The sequence below is a fragment of the Macaca mulatta genome, chromosome 11 (genome assembly GCF_049350105.2).
Source record: "Macaca mulatta isolate MMU2019108-1 chromosome 11, T2T-MMU8v2.0, whole genome shotgun sequence".
NCBI lineage: Eukaryota > Metazoa > Chordata > Mammalia > Primates > Cercopithecidae > Macaca > Macaca mulatta.
The window spans coordinates 63,585,810-63,606,432 of NC_133416.1; the positions used below are offsets into that span (position 1 = coordinate 63,585,810).

Genomic DNA, 20,623 nt, shown 5'->3' on the forward strand with positions numbered 1-20,623 from the left:
TGTTGCCCAGGCTGGAGTGCAATGGTGAGATCTCGGGTCACTGCAACCTCCGCCTCCCGGGTTCAAGTGATTCTCCTGCCTCAGCCTCCCGAGTAGCTGGGATTACAGACATGCGCCACCACGCCTGGCTAATTTTGTATTTTTAGTAGAGCCGGAGTTTCTCCACGTTGGTCAGGCTGGTCTCGAACTCCCAACCTCAGGTGATCCACCCGCCTCAGCCTCCCAAAGTGCTGGGATTACAGGCGTGAGCCACCGCACCCAGCCGGGTGTCAATTTTTTCTGGCTAAAAACGCCTGTGGCCATGGTGCCTGAGTTCTTGTCCTGAATCCAGGAAGAATGAGGGACACAGACAAATGAAGGGTGAAGAAGATGAAGAGTTTTATTTAGTGTTAGAACAGCACAGAGGAGGCCGGGCACAGTGGCTCATGCCTGTAACCCCAGCACTTTGGGAGGCTGAGGCAGGTGGATCACTTGAGGTCAGGCATTCAAGACCTGCCTGGCCAACATGGTGAAACCCTGACTCTACTAATAATACAAAAATTAGCTGGGAGTGGTGGCGCACACCTGTAATCCCAGCTACTAGGGTGGCTGAGGCACGAGAATTGCTTGAACCCAGGAGGCAGAGCTGAGATCACACTACTGCACTGCAGCCTGGGCGACAGAGTGAGACTGTCTCAAAAAAAAAAAAAACAAAAAAAAAACAGGTCAGAGGAGACCCACAGTGGGTAGCTCCTCTCTGTAGACAGGTCGTCCCACGGAGTATTCAGCTCTCAGCAGAGATGAGGCCCTGAAGAGGGTGGCCTGTGGTATCTCTGCCCTCTATCCTCTGGCCATCCTCTGCCCTGCTCTGGCTGAACCCACGGACCTCAGAGGGGAAAGTGTGTGCCAGTTGGCCCATGGCCAGCCATGGGCAGGCCTGGAAGAGGTACCACAAGTCCTCACTCTGCTCCACGGGACTGGCAGCCCAGTTCCCAGCCTTCAGGTCTTCCCTGGCCCAAAGGTGGGGCCTTACTGCGGACCCACCCCCTTCTGCCCAGGAATCAATCTCTCTCCTGCTGCCATTCATGGCCCCCAGGGTTGGCCCCAACCCCTGCTCCAAGATTGGAGCAGCCGCCAGTAGTGGAGAGAAGGCAGGCAGACACCCCCGAGCCTGCAGGGATGAGGGAGGGTCCTTCCTGGGTCCCCTGAGGGTGTAAGCTGAAGAAAAACCTGGCTCCTGCACCTGGGAGGGTAGCTGCAGCGGCGCCCGGGAAGGTAGATCCTGCTTGCTCCTGGCTCTCCCCCAAGAGCACAGAGAGGCTCAGATCTATAGTTGTGGTTTGGGTGGCTGTCCTGCCCAGGAGGGTGGGGGTCCTGCCTGCTTCACAGAGCAGGAGGCCTAGATCTGCAGCTGCACTTTAGGCAGCTGTAGCAGCACCCCAGGAGCTCCCATCCCAACTCAGAAGGGGCAGGCTAATGGAATGTGCAGCCCCAGCTGCACAGTTGGCATGATGGCAGCTGCCTCTGCCACCACCAGCACTTTGGGAGGCTGAAGCAGGAGGATCATTTGAGCCCAGGAGTAAAAGACTAGCCTGAGCAAGATGGTGAGATCCCATCTCTACAAACATTAAAAAAAAATTGAAAAATTAAAAATTAGCCAGGCATAGGTACCTGTGGTTGTAGCTGCTTGGGAGGCTGAGATGGGAGGATAGCTTGAGCCCAGGAGTTTGAGGCTGCAGTGAGCTATGATTACACCACTGCACTGCAGCCTAGGTGACAAAGAGAAACCCAGTCTCTATTTACAAATAATAACAACAGAACTAAAAGAAAAAAACAGATAAATCCAGTATTATAGTTGGTGACTTTAATACTCTTCTTTCAACAACTGATAGACTTATTACGTACAAAGTCAGCAAGAATATAGAAGAACTTAATATCATCAACCAATCTAACTGACATTTATAGAATACTCCAACAGCAGAATGCACATTCTCAAGTACCTATAGAACACTCACCAAGGTATACCGTATCTGGGCCATAGAAGAAACCTCAACACATTTAAAATCATTGGCGCTTTTTTGTTGTTGTTGTTAAGAGACAGGGTGTTGCTCTATTGTTCAGGCTGGAGTGCAGTGACAATCATAGCTCACTGTAACCTCAAACTCCTGGGGTCAAGAGATCCTCCTGCCTCAGCCAACATGTCTGGCTGATGTTTGAAATTCTTTGTAGAGACAAGATTCCATTATATTGCCCAGGCTTGTCTCAAACTCCTGGGGTAAAGTGATACTCCCACCTCAGCCCCCCAAAGTACTGGCACTGCTGGCATGAGCCACCACATCTGGCCAGCATGTTTTTTAATCATTGTATTTTTCATCATTGTGTATCCTATGGCTATCAAGTGATGTTTATTTTGGATTTTGAACACCACATACAGCTTGCCAAAAAATTAGAATTCATCCCTTCTATTCCTATCCAATTTTCCTATAGCACAAAACTCCCAGTCCCAGGCTCTAAGCTATGGCTCTTCAGCGAGACTCACCTCTAGCAGAACTACCTCTGACCCATTGGCCTTGTCTGACCAGTTCTATCTGAGCAGCATAGTACAAAGCTGTGCCTGTTTATAGTAGTGTCGTGGGATTCTTGGGATGTCGCTTTTCCAGCTGGAAACCTCTGTGGCCAGTAGTGCCTTTACCCAAGTGTTGCTTGGGCTCGCTGTGCTTGTTCCACCCATTTGGCCCAGCAGGCTGCGCTCTGCTTGCGCTACCAGCCTGGATCCCATGCCTGCCATGGGTGAACCAGGTGTGCAGCAGCAAAGGGTGTGTGAGCACAGGGTCTGGCCACACTGTGCATAGCCAGGCATGCCGGGTGCAGCAGGCAGGCAGCTCCAGGTACCGGCTCCATGTGAGGTTGTGGCTGGACCAGGCATACTGCAAGGAGCTTCCACTGCAGGCACCAGGGAATGCGGTGGCACCTGGGAGCTTGGAGACACCAGAAACTGCAGAGCCCCAAAGAGGGTGTCATAGCCCTGGTTCTAGGAGCCCCTGGGTCTGGACTCCTCAAAGGGCCACAGCTCTTCTCTTCTAGTCGCCCACAAAGCAGCAAGCAGTGGAGTGGCAGGGGCGGCGGGGGGTGGCAGTCGTGTTTCAGCCCTGTTTGTGTTACAGTTCTTTCAGTTCCACCATTCTGTGGGTCCTGAGTTCTCGTCCACATCCAGGAACAATGAGGTACACAGACAACTGGATGGTAGGGCAGAGAGGAGCTTCACTGAGCGACACAACAGCTCTCAGGAGACCAGCAGAGAGTAGCTCCTTTCCACAGGCAGGTCGATTTGATGTCTCTGTGAGTTTGGCTAAGTCCGAGGTTTTTATGGGTTGCAGAAGGGAGGAAGTGCATGCTGATTGGGCCATGGACAGCTCAGAATAAGCATCGTGAGTTCTCATTCTGGGTGATGGACTCCACCCGGAAGTAACAGTCTGGCCCCCAGCCTTCAGGCTGTCCCTGGCTTGAAGGTGGGACTTCACTGGACCTGCACCTTTCTGCCCAGGAGTCTGCCTCCTGCCATCATCAATAATGTCATCCACGGGACCTAAGCTGTTCCTGCTGAGGGGCACTTGCAGGCCCCTGCCAAGCCACCCTTGGCTCCCCCTCAGTCTCTCTCTCATGTTTGTCAGTGTCCAAAGTTTGTAGGGGGCCAAGATGGCAGGGGGCTGGTGTGTCAGCACCGCCAGGAGGGTGCGCACACATGGCCAGGTCACAACAGTGATGGGCTTGGCCTCAACTTTGCTTCAAAAACAGAGTGGGAAGAGGCTATGCAGTGGGAGCAGGCACTTCTGAGCCTGTGGGGGCAGTGAGGCTTTGCTGGCCCCTAAGAGCATAGGGATGCCTGGATCCACAGCTGTAGCTGTGCTGCTGTAGCTGTACCCAGGAGGGTGGGGACCTGCCAACTTGGAAGCGGGCAGGGCTCCTGCCTGTTCCTGGCTCTCCCTGGTTCCATGGAACATGCAGCCCCCACCACACCTCCCCGGCTGCAGCTGGCGTCTTCGCAGTGACCACTCCAGATGGGCCACCACTGCCATCAGTAGGTTCCCACTCCTGGCAAAAACTGGAACACATTGTGCTCAGGATATTCCTGCCCCTGCTCACAGTACTCAGTGGGAAAGACACGTCTGGCTTTTCCTGGGTCTGACTGAATCCTGTCTTAACATCTGCAGAACAGAGGCCATGGTATCACCTGGCATGCTCCTCCTTATGCCACTGAAATTCCAGAATCCTTGGAGCTGGTGTGTATGGGACTATGTGGCTTTCACACATCCCACCCTGTATAGCCAAATCTGCAGGGCCTGGTATCAAATTTAGTAGTCAGCCTGCTCCAGGGCTTTCCTTAGTGCCGGGCCCACTAGATTCTGGGTAGAGAGGACATATGGAAGAAACCAGGCAGGAACTTTGGAAGCCAGGTCTGGTAGAATCAGGGTCTGCAAATACGAAGCAAGGGACATCAGGGCCTTAGTTTGGGTTCCATATGAAATGGCAGCCAGAGTGTGTGCAACACATAGCAGTAAATGATCAGCTGAAGTGGGAGTTAGAAAACAGACCGTTTCACTTGCCCATTACCTCCAGGCTTGGGTTCATTTTAGGTTACAGCCCAATTACATGGGAAATGGTACCCTACTGATCTTATTTGACTTCTCCTATTCCCAGGTCACCAGGGCCTTCCTCTGCTTCACTTTCTACTTAAATATTTGAGAGCCCCAAATTACCAGAGGCCAGTCAGTGAGAGGTAGGCTTTCCTGGGTAGGTTGTTCCAGTCCCAGTTCTCTGTCTCATGAGAGGGGACAGTTGCTTGTCTCTAAGGTCAATAAGGGGCCCAGTTTTGGCAAACATTTGCCTATTTGTCCTGTGGTGTTCTGCTCAGATCTCCCTTCAGGAGAACACAGAGTGAACATTCTACTTGGCCAACAGACTTAGGTTTCCACTCCTTAGGATGTTCTGCAGTGATCGCAGTAGCATCCCTCTCTACAGGTTGCTCTGAGACAATGACTGGCGGACAGTGCTAGAGCCCGGCCAAGTCTGCCAGACATGGGACTCCTCAGTCATGTAATCTTCACTCTGGGGCTCTGTATCAACTTGGCCAAGATTTTCTGAGTAGCACTGTAATTTTTCTCTTTCTCCCTTTCTTTTTTTTTTTTTTTTTTATTGAGACGGAGTCTCGCTCTGTCGCCCAGGCTGAAGTGCAGTGGCCGGATCTCAGCTCACTGCAAGCTCCGCCTCCCGGGTTCACGCCATTCTCCTGCCTCAGCCTCCCGAGTAGCTGGGACTACAGGCGCCCGCCACCTCACCCGGCTAGTTTTTTGTATTTTTTTTTAGTAGAGACGGGGTTTCACCGTGTTAGCCAGGATGGTCTCGATCTCCTGACCTCGTGATCCACCCGTCTCGGCCTCCCAAAGTGCTGGGATTACAGGTCTTTCTCCCTTTCATACATGTATGACCGTCATCATGATCTATAGGTTCTCCCAATCTATACCTGAACTGATACATACTGACTAATCAGAGCTTCTTCAGGAGTCAGAAATGCTGCAAAAGCAGTATCTACCTCTTGCTCCCACATTCCCAGTCTAATCTAAGACAGAGACCCAGAATAAGGAGAAATCAGATGGCTGTGACTCAAATAAGTAATAAATAGCTTTTTACTCCTCTTCTAAATATTTAAAAATTTCCAAAGGGTAAATAAACAGAAAAGGATAAAAACACCTCTTGAGCCTAATATGTAGTAAATTTTCTATCTGATAAATACTGGTAGAAGAAACTGGGGCTGGAAATTTCAAAGAGTGATGGAAGGTCAGGGTCCAGTTCTGGGCATTTCTTAAAAAGGCAGCCACGGCCGGATGCGGTGGTTCACGCCTGTAATCTCATCACTTTGGGAGGCCGAGGTGGGAGGATCACTTGAGGTCAGGAGTTCTAGACCAGCCTGGCCAACATGATGAACCCCCATCTTTACTAAAAATACAAAAATTAGCCAGGTGTGATGGTGCATGCTTGTAATCCCAGCTACTCAGGAGGCTGAGGCAGGAGAATTGCTTGAACCCAAGGAGCCAGATGTTGCAGTGAACTGATACTGCATCACTGCACTCCAGCCTGAGCGATAGAGTGAGATTCCATCACAGGAAAAAAAAAAAAAAAAAAAAGGCAGCCGCTAGGCCGAGCATGGTGGCTTACGCTTATAATCCCAGCACTTTGGGAGGCCAAGGCAGGCAGATCACCTGCGGTCAGGAGTTCAAGACCAGCCTGGCCAACATGGTGAAATCCTGTCTCTACTAAAAATACAAAAAATTTGCTGGGCGTGGTGGCTCGTACCTGTAATTCCAGCTACTTGGGAGGCTAAGGCAAGAGAATCACTTGAACCCGGGAGGCAGAGGCTGCAGTGAGCTAAGATCACGCTGCCGTACTCCAGCCTGGGCGACAGAGCGGGACTTCATCTCAAAAAAAAAAAAAAAGGCAGACACTGGGGACAGCAGGACACAGCAAAGGAGCAGCACAGCCCGGATCACGGCGGGGACAACAGAGCAGCCCTGCTGGAAGGAAGCAGTGCTCAGGCTGGGAGGTGGAGAAAGGCTCAGGATGAAGAGACACCAAGACTGGCCAGAGCTAGAAAGTGTCTAGCCCTTGGAAACTTCAATTACCATGGAAATAGCTTCACTCCTACTTTTAGAGGCTATGAGAGATCCTCATCTGTTCAGGAAAAAATAAAAATAAAAAGTCAAAGCAACAGGACAATCCAAATCCATCCTTTACTTAGGAGCTTTCCTGAGCTGAATGGCTATTTTCTGAATCTCACCTTCGCCCTATCTCAGCTGGAAGCACAGGGAGCAAGAAAGCTGACATTCCCAAGAATGGGTAAGAACATAATATTTGCAGTATGTATCCATCCTTTTCCTGCCTAGATTTTGTCCTTTTCTATGCCCCAAGCCAACAAGTTGGCTTCTCTTCCTTTGTGGCTCCTCCTTCTTCCTGCTGCATACTCTTGTCACCCTAAGAATTTACCCTAGACAAAAGGATCTAGACGTAAAAATGCTTTTCTGTGTCTTCTGCAGGGAAAGCAGAAGAAAAGGGAAGGTTGTTGGTCTTTTTTTTTTTTTTTTTTGAGACAGAGTCTCGCTCTGTCACCCAGACATACGCACTGGCGTGACCTTGGCTCACTGCAACCTCTGTCTGCCTCCTGGGTTCAGGCGATTCTCCTACCTCAGCTACCTGAGTAGCTGGGATTACAGGCGCTTGCCACCATGGCTGGCTAATTTTTGTATTTTTAGTGGAGACGGGGTTTCGCCATGTTGTCCAGGCTGGTCTCAAACTCCTGACCTCAAGTGATCTGCCCGTCTCAGCCTCCCAAAGTGCTGGGACAACAGGCTTGAGTCACTGTGCCGGTCTGCTGTTCTCTTTTTACCCTAAAATTTTTAAGTTCTTCTTTCAAGAGCACAGCAGGGGGCCGGGCGCGGTGGCTCAAGCCTGTAATCCCAGCACTTTGGGAGGCCGAGATGGGCAGATCACAAGGTCAGGAGATTGAGACCATCCTGGCTAACACGGTGAAACCCCGTCTCTACTAAAACAAATACAAAAAAAAACTAGCCGGGCATGTTGGCGGGCGCCTGTAGTCCCAGCTACTCTGGAGGCTGAGGCAGGAGAATGGCGCAATCCCGGGAGGCGGAGCTTGCAGTGAGCTGAGATCCGGCCACTGCACTCCAGCCTGGGCGACAGAGCGAGACTCCGTCTCAAAAAAAAAAAAGCACAGCAGGGGAAGGGCTGGGGAACTCAGATATACTGACAAGTCAGACTGAGATCAGAACTTCTACTCTTACATGTTTAATACCAAACATAAAGCAAAAACGTTCGTCATCTAGAGTACTATATTCCAGCCCTATCTCAAATGCAGGAATGGGGCTCTATCTGGTATCTAGAGGATGATCACAGGAAAGAAAATGAGGACAGAGGCATCTGGTATCTTCCAAAAGTGGTACAAAACCCCCACCTGTCATGTCATAAAGCTCCCTATCTGATGCGGTGGCCTGCCTCCAAGAGAAAGCCAAAAGGAACAGACCAGTAAGAGGGGTCCAGGGTGCTTTTTCTATTTCATTCGCTCCTCTTATTTGCTAAGGAGCTCTAATAATGAAAAGAAATGGTTCCTAGAAGAGAAGGAATAAATCCCCAGAGAGCTGCTGGGGCATACCAATAAAAACTGGGAGAAACAAAGACTGATAGCAGAGAAGGCCAATACTGCTGCTGAAGTTTGTCAGCCTAAATCCGTGGAAGAGCCAGGATTGTACTGCTCTGTCCGGTAAGAGGAGTGTCTGGGTCCTGTATGACCCTTCCAACTCTTGACTTAAATGTACCATCTAAAAACGTGTCTATCTCTACCCCTAGGCTTCTTAGCTCTTCAGTCATCCTCATCATCCTCAATCTGAAATCGTTTCTTCTTTTGGATTCTTGGAGCTGCCAACTCTGGTGCTGTGGGAACAACAGGGGTGAGAAAGAGAGAGAATATCTAAATATGTTAAGGGGTAAGGAGGTGGTAGAGTTTGTCTTCAGGATTAGAGAAGAAAAAGAAGGTCCATCCAATTCCCTACCTCTGTTTCTGCCCTCATCTTCCTGTTCCTCGTCACTGTCCAGCAACTGTCGCTTCTTGGGTGCTGTCTTCAGCTGCTCTTTACCAACAGTGTCTTCCTCTGCAATGACCATAAATAATGACACAAAATCAGGAACTCAGTCCTCATATTCTCAATATACCTTTCCTGCCCTCTAGACCAACATGGCTGACACGTTAATACTCAGAAGATGGCTGTCGCACTATTACCCTCTGGGGACGCCAGGCCTTTCTTCTTGTGGGTTAGCAAGAGGGCCCTCAGGGCTTGTGGTCGGTGCTCTTTACAGTGCTCCTCATCAGAGCCTTCCTCTCCAGGGACTTCAGGCTGTAGCTCTGGCTGCAGCTTCTGTTCCTCCTCTGGTTGATTCAAAGAAGCTGCTACCCTCCGGAGCTGGGTAGGACTCAGCTTGGCTGGAATTCGCCAGAAGGTTTCCTACAGGGGCCAAGAAGTTGAAAAGGGAAAGGACCAGCCTCTTGTTCCCCAGTTTGATATTCATTGAATATATATGACCCAGCATTGGTGAAGATCCACAAGGGTTGTGAACTCTACTTAATACTTATTTATCCAATATATAACCAATGCCTAGCACAGTGCCTGCTACATTAGGAGGTTCCCAGTAAGTATAGGTTTTTTTGGTTGTTCTTTTTTTTTTAAATGAGAAGGGGTCTGCCTCTGTCACTCGGGCTGAAGTGCAGTGGCACAAGTATAGTCCACTGTAGTCTCAATCTCTTGGGCTCAAGCTATCCTCCCGCCTCAGCCTCTCAAGTAGCTAGGACCACAGGGGTGCCATGATGCCACCATGATGCCCAACTGCTTCATAATTTTTTGTAGAAACAGGGTCTTGCTGTGTTGCCCAGGCCAGTCTCAAATGATCCTCCCACCTCAGCCTCCCAAAGTGCTGCAATTACAGGCATGAGCCATTACACCTGGCTATAGTTGTTAACTGAATAAATAAATAAACAAATCCTGGGGATGTAAAGGTGAATCGGGTATGATCCTCGCTCTCAAATAACTCAAATCCAATGGGAAAAATAACAAATGTGCCGTAATATCACAGGATTTTTTTTTTTTTTTTTTTGAGGCAGAATCTCACTCTGTCACCCAGGCTGGAGTACCATGGCAAAGTGATAAAAGCTCACTGCAACCTCACCCTCCCGGGTTCAAGCAATTCTCCTGCCTCAGCCTCCCAAGTAGCTGGGACTACAGGCACCTACCACCACACCAGGCTAAGTTTTGTATTTCTAGTAGAGACAGGGTTTTGCCATGTTGGCCAGGCTGGTCTTGAACTCCTGACCTCAGTTAATCCGCCTGCCTCGGCCTCCCAAAGTGCTGGGGTTACAGGCGTGAGCCATCGTACCTGGCAGATTCCACAGGACTGAGGCTGCATCAGGGGAATGAACAAATCACAACTGCAAAAGTGATTATTTTTACTTCAGGGGTTGAAAGAATGACAGGGACTGCTTCTCTGACAAGGTGACAATTGAGCAGACTCTTGAAGACTGCGTAGAGGTCCATCAGTAAGACAGATGGAGTGGGTGTGTGTCACCTTGTGTGCACGGTTGCAGCCTTCCACAGAGGGACAGGCATGATTAGCCATTTGGAGGCATGAAAAAGCCTACCAGGGTGACGATGATGTAAAGTTGGTGTGTGAGTGGTGTGGCTGTGAGGCTGCAAAGGTTGGCCAAGGATGGGCATGCCATTTGGAGTTTGTGGATTCTGTCCTGCAAGCAGTAAGGAATCATCAAGGGCTCTGGACAGGGCACTTGACCCTCCATATCCAGAAGTTCTGAATCTGTGGATTCAAAACACTGTAAATCGACAATATTAAAAAAAAAAATTAACTATAAAAAATAACAACATAACATTACACAATAATACACAGCCTGGGCAACATGGCATAACCCCATCTCTACAAAAAATACAAAAAGTTAGCTGGGAGTGGTGACATAGGCCTGTAGTCCCAGCTGCTCAGGAGGCTGAGGTGGGAGGATCACCTGAGCCTAGGAGGTTGAGGCAAAAGTGAGCCGAGACTGAGTCACTGCACTCCAGCCTGGGCAATGGAGTGAGACTCTGTCTGTCTGTCTGTCTCTCTCTATGTATATGTATATATATTTAAAATACAGTATAACAATTATTTACCTAACATTTACATTGTATAGGTATTATATGTAATCTAGAAATGACTTAAAGTATACAGGAGGATGTAACTAGGTTATTCACAAATACTACAAAAAGGGACTTGAGCATCTGTAGATTTTGGTATCTGTGGGCAGGGGGGTCCTGGAACCAATCCCTCCTCAGATTCCCGCCAAGATACTAAGGGACAACTGTAATCAAAACTATATTTTAAAAAGGTAAATCTGGGGGCAGTCTGGAAGATGGATTTAGGGGAAGGGGAGATTAGAGAGAGGAAAAGAAGACTAGCAGAATGGTTGCTGCAGGAATCTTGGTCAGAGATGACAAGGCAATGAGGAGGATTGAGATGACAATGAGGATGATAAGGAAGACCACCATGACAGTGAGGAGGACCATGGTGGCGACTACAGTGAGGAGGAGGAGGAGGAGATGTATTTGGAAATAGGACTAACACGCCTTGGGTGACACTCTAACTGGCATATTTACCTGCTCAGAGGCGGGGGGCCGAACCCCTAGCTTGCGCAACAGCTGCTGAAACTGTTCATTCTCCATGGCTTCCTCATTTTCCTCTGTGAGTGGCACCAATGGAACTGCCTGGGAGCAGCCTAAGACAGGGTCAACGGTCATATGGTGAAGATATAAGAGAAGAACTGGTCCTCCATCCCATGACCAGGTAGGTCTCCAATAGCCTCCAGGGCTCTCCTAAAAGCGTCATCTGTCCACTCACCATCCTCTTCCCGATCATCTGCTGCTCGGATCAGGCAGTGCTGGAGCCACAGGAGCGGGGTAGAAAAGCCTAAGGAAACGAGGGAAACTTACATGTGACCCTACTCCCAAGCCCTCCACCTGAGACACCTCTCCCAGCCAAAGTCCTCACCTTCCTGATGCAGGCTTTGACCAAGGTTTTCAGTTGAAAGGACTAAGCTACCCTGGACTTCTTCTGCCTCTGAGCTCCCTTCTTCATCCTCCTCGCTGTCTTCCTCAGGCAGCTTTTCCTCTTCTTCCAGATCTTCCTGGCAAAAATCTTTCAGGGACTCCGCTCCATTTGGCTAAAATTCATTGGGGGTTGGGGGAATGAAAATGAAGGCAACACAAGGAACTTAGTGGAGTCTCCTGGTTCCTGACCCCTCCCCGCACCGCACCCGCTCTCTGAGAAGGACCTGGTCAGAACAGCCTCAGGCAGGAAGAATGTGGGTGGACTGCTCCTAAGGAGCATTTCAAGGGGAGCGGGCCCATGCCAGCAGAGCCAGGGTCAGACTGTTACCAAGATGGAGGATGCCAACTTTTTCCGCCGTTTCTTGTACAGCTCCCGCCGCTCAGCCACCAGCCCCAGAGCCAAGAGTTTATCCACTATTCGGGCCCGTGAGCGTTTGGCTGTGATATTCTTCATGATATGACCCAGGACATCTATAAAAAGCGAGCATGTGAATACCCAAGGGCAACAGGGGAAAGAGATGAGTAAAATAAATAAGAGGTCTCTGGAAAGAGGGTAGCTCAATTCATCCAAAAATGACCCTTACAAATATAGTAAGTGAACAGAAGGGATGGGAGAATCTTTCCTTGGGAATAAAAGACAGCCCCAAAAGAAATGGATAGCTTGGCTTTCATCTCAAAGGTCCCCTGAGTTCCACTTCACTCACCATCCGAGTCCTGGAATTCCTCAAAAAGCCGCTGCAGCTCCAACTCCTGATCCCCCGTCCACAGTACAATATGGGTTCCTTTCCTGATTAGGAAGGTGTCAGTGGAAGAGGAAGCCCAGGAAGTGAACACGCGTCCCTATCCCAATAGCCTCCAAAGCATGCGCCTCTCTACCTTTGGAAGTCTTTGACACTGTCAGCCAGTCCCAGCTGTACCAGATGGTGGATGATCTGCTTGCGTGTTCGAGGAACAGTATTCAGGTGGGCCAAGATGGCTTCCACCACATCCTGCCCTGGCATGGGAAATGACTGAGGCAGTAAAGAAGGTCCTGCAGCTCAGGCTGCCCTCCTCACAAACTTTCCAGATCTCAAGGCCTCTCACCTTCCACGTCCTTATGGGCGAGGTACAGCTCCCGAAGACGAGCCTCTTCTTCGGGGCTCCATGTAGGCGCTCTGCGACTCGAAGACCTGAATGGTGAAAGGAGAAAGGGAGCATATAGGTTCTTGGCCCAAAAAGAGGAGACCAAAGGCCTTCTCTGATCAGTTCTGAAAGGAACAGGAAGGACGAGGCAGGTAACTGAAAGAGGCCAGCCGAGAGAGGCCTACAGTGTGCCTCCTTCCCCTCACTTTCCTTCCACGTAAGAACCTAAAAGTCAAACAAAGAGATTTTCCAGGTTGGGCCAGTGGAACCCTGACCATTCTGACTCCAGGGGCTAAGAATATTATGGGAAAAAGAGACTAAGTGTGAAAGGAGAGGGGCTGAGACATTAAGGGAAAGAAGACAAACATTTCTACAAATCCTCATGGTTTCCCAGCACGTTTTGGGAGAGGTCGCACACGGACTCTCTCCGGGCAACCACCCAGCTCCCAACAGTGACCACCTCTACGGAGGCTGGTGACGGAGAAGGAAACTAGATACACAGTAGACTTAGGCTCCAGTCCCTGCTCCTCTCTTGGATAACCTTAGGTAAAGCATTTCACCTCCTGAGCCTGTTTTCTCACCCATGACAGGGAAAGAAAAAGTGGGCTAAATGACATGCAAGCTCTTACAGCTTTAACATTCTGTGACTCTGCATCAAACTTCCCCTACCCCCACCCATCCTTTGCCAACTTCAAGCTCACCTGTCATCCAGGGAGCCATAGCCCTCAGTCATCTCTCGAACCACAGCTGTGTTCTTCCAGAACAACAGCTCCACAAAGGCTTTTTGGTTGACTGCGGCCAGTGCAAAGAATTTGCCCAGGATGTATTTGGCAAAAGTCACTAGCTCCTGTAGGAGAAGGAGGTTACTATGAGGCCTCTGGTCCAATGCAGACCCGAACCTGGCCCTCTAGGTATTTTCTCTATAGCTGTTCCCAGCTGCCCCCTCCTCACTCACTCTCTTCTGTCCTTCTCCATGCAGCTCCCTCAACCTGCCTGTCTACTTTCTCATTGTTTTCCCATCTCCCAGCCCTTGACACCTCTCAGCACCTTCTATCTCCTGAAGATTATTGATTTACCTGAGGGTTCCCATACCCTTCTAAACCCCCATTCCTTGTTACTCCCTCACTTTGTAGGCTCCAGCAGCAGGGTCACTAAGCAGACGATTGAAGAGGCAGAAGACTGACAGCTGAAAAAGTAGGGCTTCCATTTTGAGGTCATGGGCCAGCCGGTGCAGCATCTTCACAATGCAATGGTTAGTGTGAGCACTATTCTGCTGGTAGCTCCGCAGCAGCAGCACATAGGCTCGAACGACAGTTGAACATGCAAAGCTGCACCAAAGCAAGGAGGGAGAGGATGTCAGCATAAGGAAGACATAGCTCATCCTCAGAGCTGCAAAATCGCCACTCTAGGACCAACTCAGGCCTCTCAGCCCGCACCGTTTCAGGTAGTCCAGAAAATTAAATTCTTTCTCCGACACCTGGACCACTTGCAACTCCTCCTCCTCCTCCTCCTCCTCCTCTTCTTCTTCTTCCTCTGTCCCACATTCCTCTGGGCCTTGCTGCCCTACAGACAGAGGGAGGATTACTGAGTCTCTGTTATGTTGGTGCTAGAAAAGAGCTGGAAGGAGACAGACGTGAAAGGTGGAGACTTACGGGGAAGTGGAGCAGACAGGATTTGTTTCAGCAACTGGATCTCTTCCTCTGGAGAAATGTCTTGAGAGCCAAACACATCTCCTTCAGGCCACACCTCCCTGGAGCACAGACAGAAAAAAGGCTTTACCCAGGGGAAATCTGGCTTTAAATTTATAATTTGAAGTAGAAGAAGGAATTTAGACATTTCTTTTGTTGGCCAGAAAGAAAATGCAAACTGTTACCTCAAATGAAACAAAGACCCCAGGGAAAATTTTCCTCATAAGCCACAACTCAATAAAAATCAGGTAAGAACAAAATGTAAACAATCTAAATGTTTGATACCTGGTTGAACAAATGTATGTATTCACACAATGTTTTTTTTTTTTTTTTTTTTAGACAGAGTCTCGCTCTGTTGCCCAGGCTGGAGTACAGTGGCACGATCTTGGCTCACTGCAAGCTCCACCTCCCAGGTTCACGCCATTCTCCTGCCTCAGCCTCCCAAGTAGCTGGGACTACAGGCAACCGGCACCACGCCCAGCTAATTTTTTGTATTTTCAGTAGAGACGGGGTTTCACCATGTTAGCCAGGATGGTCTCGATCTCCTGACCTCATGATCCGCCCACCTTGGCCTCCCAAAGTGCTGGGATTACAGGTGTGAGCCACCATGCCCGGCCCACACAATGGTGTTTTAAAGCCATTAACAATTACAGAAACATATCTGATGAGAAATAATGCTCACAATATACTGAGAAGAGAAAAATTACTATAAATCAGCATGTACAGTATTTCATTTTTGTAAAACAAGGTATATATGATATTTTCACATGTAACGGAGGAAAAAAACCTCTGCATGGTTACTCATCAAAATGTTAATGATGCTTATCTTTGGCTAGTAGAATTAAAGTAAGTCCTCCCTTAATGTCTTCAATAGGTTCTTGGATACTGCCACTTTAAGTGAAACAATGTATAACAAAACCAGTTTTTTTTCTCTTAATATTATAAGAAACCTGCTGTAGGTCATTTCACTCAAAGTCGCAATTACCAAGGACTTATTGACGATGTCAAGTGAGGATTTGCTTTATCTTTATTTTTTTCTCAATTAGCTATGCTTTTTTAATGTTTTTCGAAAACAAACAAAAAAACCCAACAAACCAATCAAAACGCCCCAGGAGTCAGTCGGTATAGAGTCCCAGAGCCTTGATGAGATGACTCTCTTTTGAAGACTGAGAACCCTGTACCACAGTGATGGCCTCCTCCTTCCCACAAAGCCCAAGAGGATAAGCAGCAGGGTTCTCACCGGGCAGACCTCAGGAGAGTCAGGGCCTGTGGGGCCTGGCCAGCCAGGAGACAGTCTTGGATCCGTACCATGGCTTCTGCCCGCTGCTCCTCCACTGGCACCTCTGAGGCCGCATCAAAGGGAACCATGGAGTCTATGCCGAGCTCAGGATTCTAGAGATGGATAAAGCTATGGGAGCGGAGGGAGTGGAAAACCCAGATTGTATACCCAGAGTACTATTCTCAAAAAAGACAGAGTGTCTGTAACCACCTACCTGGGCACAGCATTCCAGCTGCTCAGCCAGGGCAGGCCACATAGCCTCCAGTTCTTCTGGGCTAGATGGGACATTACCAGAAACAGTGGCCTGGTCTAGGACCTTCTTCTTCTTCCTTCTCTTCTTTCGTTTGTTCTATGGGGAAAGAATTGTATTAGGATGTCAAGAGAGCTAAAGAGGCCTTTTCCCCATCAGTGTCTTTTCTATTACAAAACGAATTAACTGGACATTCACAGAGTGCCCATTATGTGCTATCCATTGGTAATAGAAAGCAATAGTGAACAGCATATTTCCTTCCCTTTGAGGAGCTTTTACTCTAGTGGTGGAGACAGGAAGTAGAATGGTAATTACATTAGAGTGTGGATAAGAGCTACAATGTGAGTAAGTATAAGATGCCATGGCAAAAATCCTGACCCATTTCCTGAGTTCAGAGGTTTGCCAAAAGCAGTGCTATCTCAAGAGGCCTATAGAATAAGCAGATGCTATGAGGATCAAATAAGACATATGGAAAAGCTTCATAAAATGCAAAGCACTATGTAAATAAAGCCTCCAATTTTTTTCTCCTGAAAAGTAGGATAGCCAGGCGCAGTGGCTCACACCTGTAGTCCTAACACTTTGGGAAGCCTAGGCAGGTGGATCACTTGAGGTCAGGAGTTCAAGACCAGCCTGGGCAACATAGCGAAATGCTGTCTCTACAAAAAGTACAAAAATTAGCCAGGCATGGTGGTGTGTGCCTGTACTCCCAGCTACTTGGGAGGCTGAGGCAGGAGAATCGCTTGGGACTGGGAAGCAGAGGGTTGCAGTGAGCTGAGATTGAGCCACTGCACTCCAGCTTAAGTAACAGAGCGACATCCTGCAGAAAAAAAAAAAAGAAAAGAAAAGTAGGAGTGACTCAATACCCAAATCCTGCTTCTCCCAAGTCAGGGCTGTGAACCAGTCTTTGGTGTGGGTACTCAAAAGTCAAACAGGATGAACTGGGAGGCCCCTGAAGGTCATGTTCCATTAAAGAACTTACAATCAAACACACCAAATGTTAGGAGCATGAGTTTTAGAGTCCAGCAGATCTGGATTTGAGTATTGAATTAGTATTACTAACAAGACTTTGGACAAGTTGCTTAACCACTTTGGGCACATGTGCTACTGTGAGGATTATATGAAAACATCAGCACAGTGTCTGACACATAGTAAGTGCTCAATAAATGATAGTACCTAGTATTACAGATAATAACACAGAACCCTGAGTGCAAAAAATACCCTTTAGCAAAGTCTCATTGGTACTACTGCATCTTTCAAATCCAGTTATGACAGAATTTTAACCTGTGGCAACTAGAATTATAGGAAGGTTCTGGTACAAAAATCTGGTTTTTGTTTTTGTTTTTTTTTTGAGACGGAGTCTTGCTCTGTCGCCCAGGCTGGAGTGCAATGGTGTGATCCTGGCTCACTGCACACTCCGCCTCCCAGGTTCAAGTGATTCTCCCAACTTCAGCCTCCCAAGAAGCTGGGATTACAGGTGCGCACCACCATGCCTGGCTAATTTTTGTATTTTTAGTAGAGACAGGGTTTTGCCATGCTGGCCAGGCTGGTCTCGAACTCCTGACCTAAGTAATCTGCCCACCTCAGCCTCCCAAAGTGCCGGGATTACAGGCATGAGCCACCGCGCCTGGCCCAAAATCTGTTTATACAAAGCAAAGTCCCTGTGTTTCCAGGATACAAATTCCCTGGGGTTTTCATTTTGTCCTGGGGTTTTTTTTTAATGTGAACCAGTAACTTTATTTTTCAGAGATAGGGTTTTGCTCTCACCCAGACTGGAGTGCAATGTCTTAATCACAGTTCACTGCACCCTCAAACTCCTAAGCTCCAGTGATCCTCGTGCCTCAGCCTCCTGAGTAGCTGGGACTACAGGTATGTGCCACCTTGCCGGTGAATTGTTTTTTGTTTTTTTTGAGACAGAGTCTTGCTCTGTGGCCCAGACTGGAGTGCAGTGGCATAGCACAATCTTGGCCTACTGCAACCTCGGCCTCCTGGGTTCAAGCAATTCTTATGCCTCAGCTTCCCAAATAGCTGGGACTACAGGTGCGTGCCATCATACCCAGCTAATTTTTGTATTTTTAGTAGAGAAGGGGAGGCTTTGTCATGTTGCCCAGGCTGGTCTCAAACTCCTGGCCTCAAATGATCCACCCACTGTGGCCTCCCAAAGTGCTGGGATTACAGGCAAGAGCCACTGTGCCCAGCCTGTCCTAGGCTTTTCACTTATTCCACTTTGGGTTCATGGACAACTGTTACAATCCCAACTTTATAGATCTGGAGACCGACACAAACAGCTTGAGCTTATTCCAATAATAACCAATACAGCACTAGATTCCAGACCTTCTAAAGTTCAATTTAAGGCTCTTTTAGTGTGCTGTTGGGACAGAGTCTCACTGTGTCACCCAGGCTGGAGTGCAGTGGCATGATCTTAGCTCACTGCAATTTCCACCTCCTGGATTCAAGTGATTCTGTTTCAGCCTTCTGAGCAGCGGAGATTACAGATGTGCGCTACCACGCCTGGCTAATTTTTGTATTTTTAGTAGAGACAGGGTTTCACCATGTTGGCCAGCTGGTCTTGAACCCCTGACCTCAAGTAATCTGCCCACCTCGGCCTCCCCAACTGCGGGGATTATAGGTGTGTGCCACCGTGCCCGGCCGCAACTTAAGGCTCTTTCCATTTCACCACAATGCTTTCAAGGTATAACCAGAAAATGCTACAGCATAATTATTAAACTCTAAAATTATGAATCCCCAGGGTTTTTGTACTTGGCACTTGGTAGGTGTTCAATAAATGTTTCCTGACTGAACTAAAATATTTATGGCAGATCAGAGATTATTCTAATGGGAGAACGAAACTGTGGTAGACTCACACTGGCCAACACCCACAAACCTCTTGCTGTCATAGCTCAGAACAGGTTTAACAGATGAACTTAAGCTGTACAAACTGTGAGAAGAAAGCCTCCTTTCCTTGACTCTCCCTCACAGCTCTTTCTACGTCGTGGGGCTGCTCAGTACCTGCACCACCAGGTTCCCACGGCTCCGACAGAACCGCTCCAACATTTTGAGGAAGAGGTGGGTGGTCTCCACCAAGTCACGAAGGAAAGAACGGGGCTGGCATCTCTCATCAAACTTTCGAAAAAGTGTCAGGAATAGTTCTCGGTACTCCATCACATAGAAAATATTGTCTAGGAATGGGGAAGAGAAAAGGATGGAAGGGCTATTCTGGAAAGCCGGGAAAAGGAGAGATGGATGAAGCTGGGACTGGGAAGAATGAGATTCTCATCATGAGATGGGACAGGCTGGGATCGGGGACCAGGCCAGGGCCTCACTCTTGATGATGCGGCTGCTCTCCCTCACAGCCTCATCTGGGGATAAGTCCATCTCATTCACTGTTGCCAGCAGCTCCTGATAGGCCTTCAGAGCTAAGTGCATCCTGAGAGTTGAGGGGAAAAGGTGAAATGGAGGACAACTTAGGGCAATGGCCCATGGAAACAGCAACCTCCCACGGCCAAAAAAAAGAAAAAAAAAATGTGCCACCCAAACCAAATTTCCCAGCCAGTCCTTGCTCTTCAGACTGACCACTTGAACCCTGAATCAGGGAAAAAGCACCAGCCAGAATTCAAGCATTCAGATCCCTAGCTCACTCTAACTCCAGTAACCATCCCACTCACCGGCGTGCCCAGGAGGCAGCTTCCTTGCGGTCAGTCAGCATCATCTCATAGTAGTTAGTGAGGTTCTGCTCAATGAAGTGGAAGGTGCGGACGCTGAGGGTCTCAGAAACCAGGCCTGGCCGGAAGGAGGCAGCTCGGTTGAAGGCCATGAAGAAAGCCAAGGCCCACATATAATAGGTCTCATCATGCTGCTGAGCTTTCTCCCGAAGCAGGTGATCCTAACAGTTAAAAAAGAAAAAAAAAAAAAGATCACCGTGACTTCAGGGCTTCCAACTTCTTCCTTCCTGTCCTATGATGATGGAATGGATGCTGCACACCATTGTCATAATTTTTTTTTTTTTGAGGCGGAGTCTCACTCTATTGCCCAGGCTGGAGTGCAATGGCATGATCTCGGCTCACTGCAACTTCCAGCTCCCAGGTTCAAGCGATTCTCCTGCCTCAGCCTCCCGGGTAGCTAGGATTATAGGTGCCCGTCACCATGCCCAGTTAATTTTTTTTATTTTCAGTAGAGATGGGGTTTCACCATGTTGCAGGCTGGTCTCAAACTTCTGACCTCAGGTGATACACCTGCCTTGGGCTCCCAAAGTGTTGGTATTACAGGCGTGAGCCACCGCGCCTGTTTTTTTTTTCTTTTTTTTGACAGTCTTGCTCTGTCATGATGAGGCTGGAGTGCAGTGGTGTAATCTTGGCTCACTGCAACCTCTGCTTCCCAGGTTCAAGTGATTATCCTGCCTCAGGTTCCCGAGTAACTGGGACTACAAATGCACACCATCATGCCACCTTTTTTTTTTGTATTTTTTTCCGTAAAGATAGGGTTTCACCATGCTGGCCAGGTTGGTCTCGAACTCCTGACCTCAAGTGATCCACCACCTCGGCCTCTCAAAGGGCTGGGATTACAGGTGTGAGCCACCACGCTGGGCCACCGCTATCATAATACT

General features: G+C 48.7%; 1 protein-coding gene across 2 annotated transcripts in view; it reads right to left on the reverse strand.

The window, feature by feature from the left end:
* Positions 1–7,812: 7,812 nt before the first annotated feature.
* The window catches only part of TIMELESS (timeless circadian regulator), a 35,717-nt gene continuing 22,906 nt past the window's right edge, over positions 7,813–20,623 (reverse strand). For both annotated transcript variants that reach the window (XM_015152014.3, XM_015152013.3), the window contains exons 11-29: positions 19,686–19,903; positions 19,344–19,447; positions 19,030–19,199; positions 15,988–16,122; positions 15,735–15,886; positions 14,459–14,556; positions 14,243–14,369; positions 13,933–14,134; positions 13,508–13,653; positions 12,768–12,853; positions 12,561–12,678; positions 12,389–12,471; positions 12,013–12,155; positions 11,626–11,797; positions 11,476–11,544; positions 11,235–11,353; positions 8,822–9,044; positions 8,595–8,693; positions 7,813–8,475 (exon numbers count right to left, since the gene is read on the reverse strand). In XM_015152014.3, the coding sequence (XP_015007500.3) occupies positions 8,405–8,475; positions 8,595–8,693; positions 8,822–9,044; positions 11,235–11,353; positions 11,476–11,544; positions 11,626–11,797; positions 12,013–12,155; positions 12,389–12,471; positions 12,561–12,678; positions 12,768–12,853; positions 13,508–13,653; positions 13,933–14,134; positions 14,243–14,369; positions 14,459–14,556; positions 15,735–15,886; positions 15,988–16,122; positions 19,030–19,199; positions 19,344–19,447; positions 19,686–19,903 (2,535 nt within the window). In that variant the 3' untranslated portion in view covers positions 7,813–8,404. The remainder of the gene's footprint in view (positions 8,476–8,594; positions 8,694–8,821; positions 9,045–11,234; positions 11,354–11,475; positions 11,545–11,625; positions 11,798–12,012; positions 12,156–12,388; positions 12,472–12,560; positions 12,679–12,767; positions 12,854–13,507; positions 13,654–13,932; positions 14,135–14,242; positions 14,370–14,458; positions 14,557–15,734; positions 15,887–15,987; positions 16,123–19,029; positions 19,200–19,343; positions 19,448–19,685; positions 19,904–20,623) is intronic.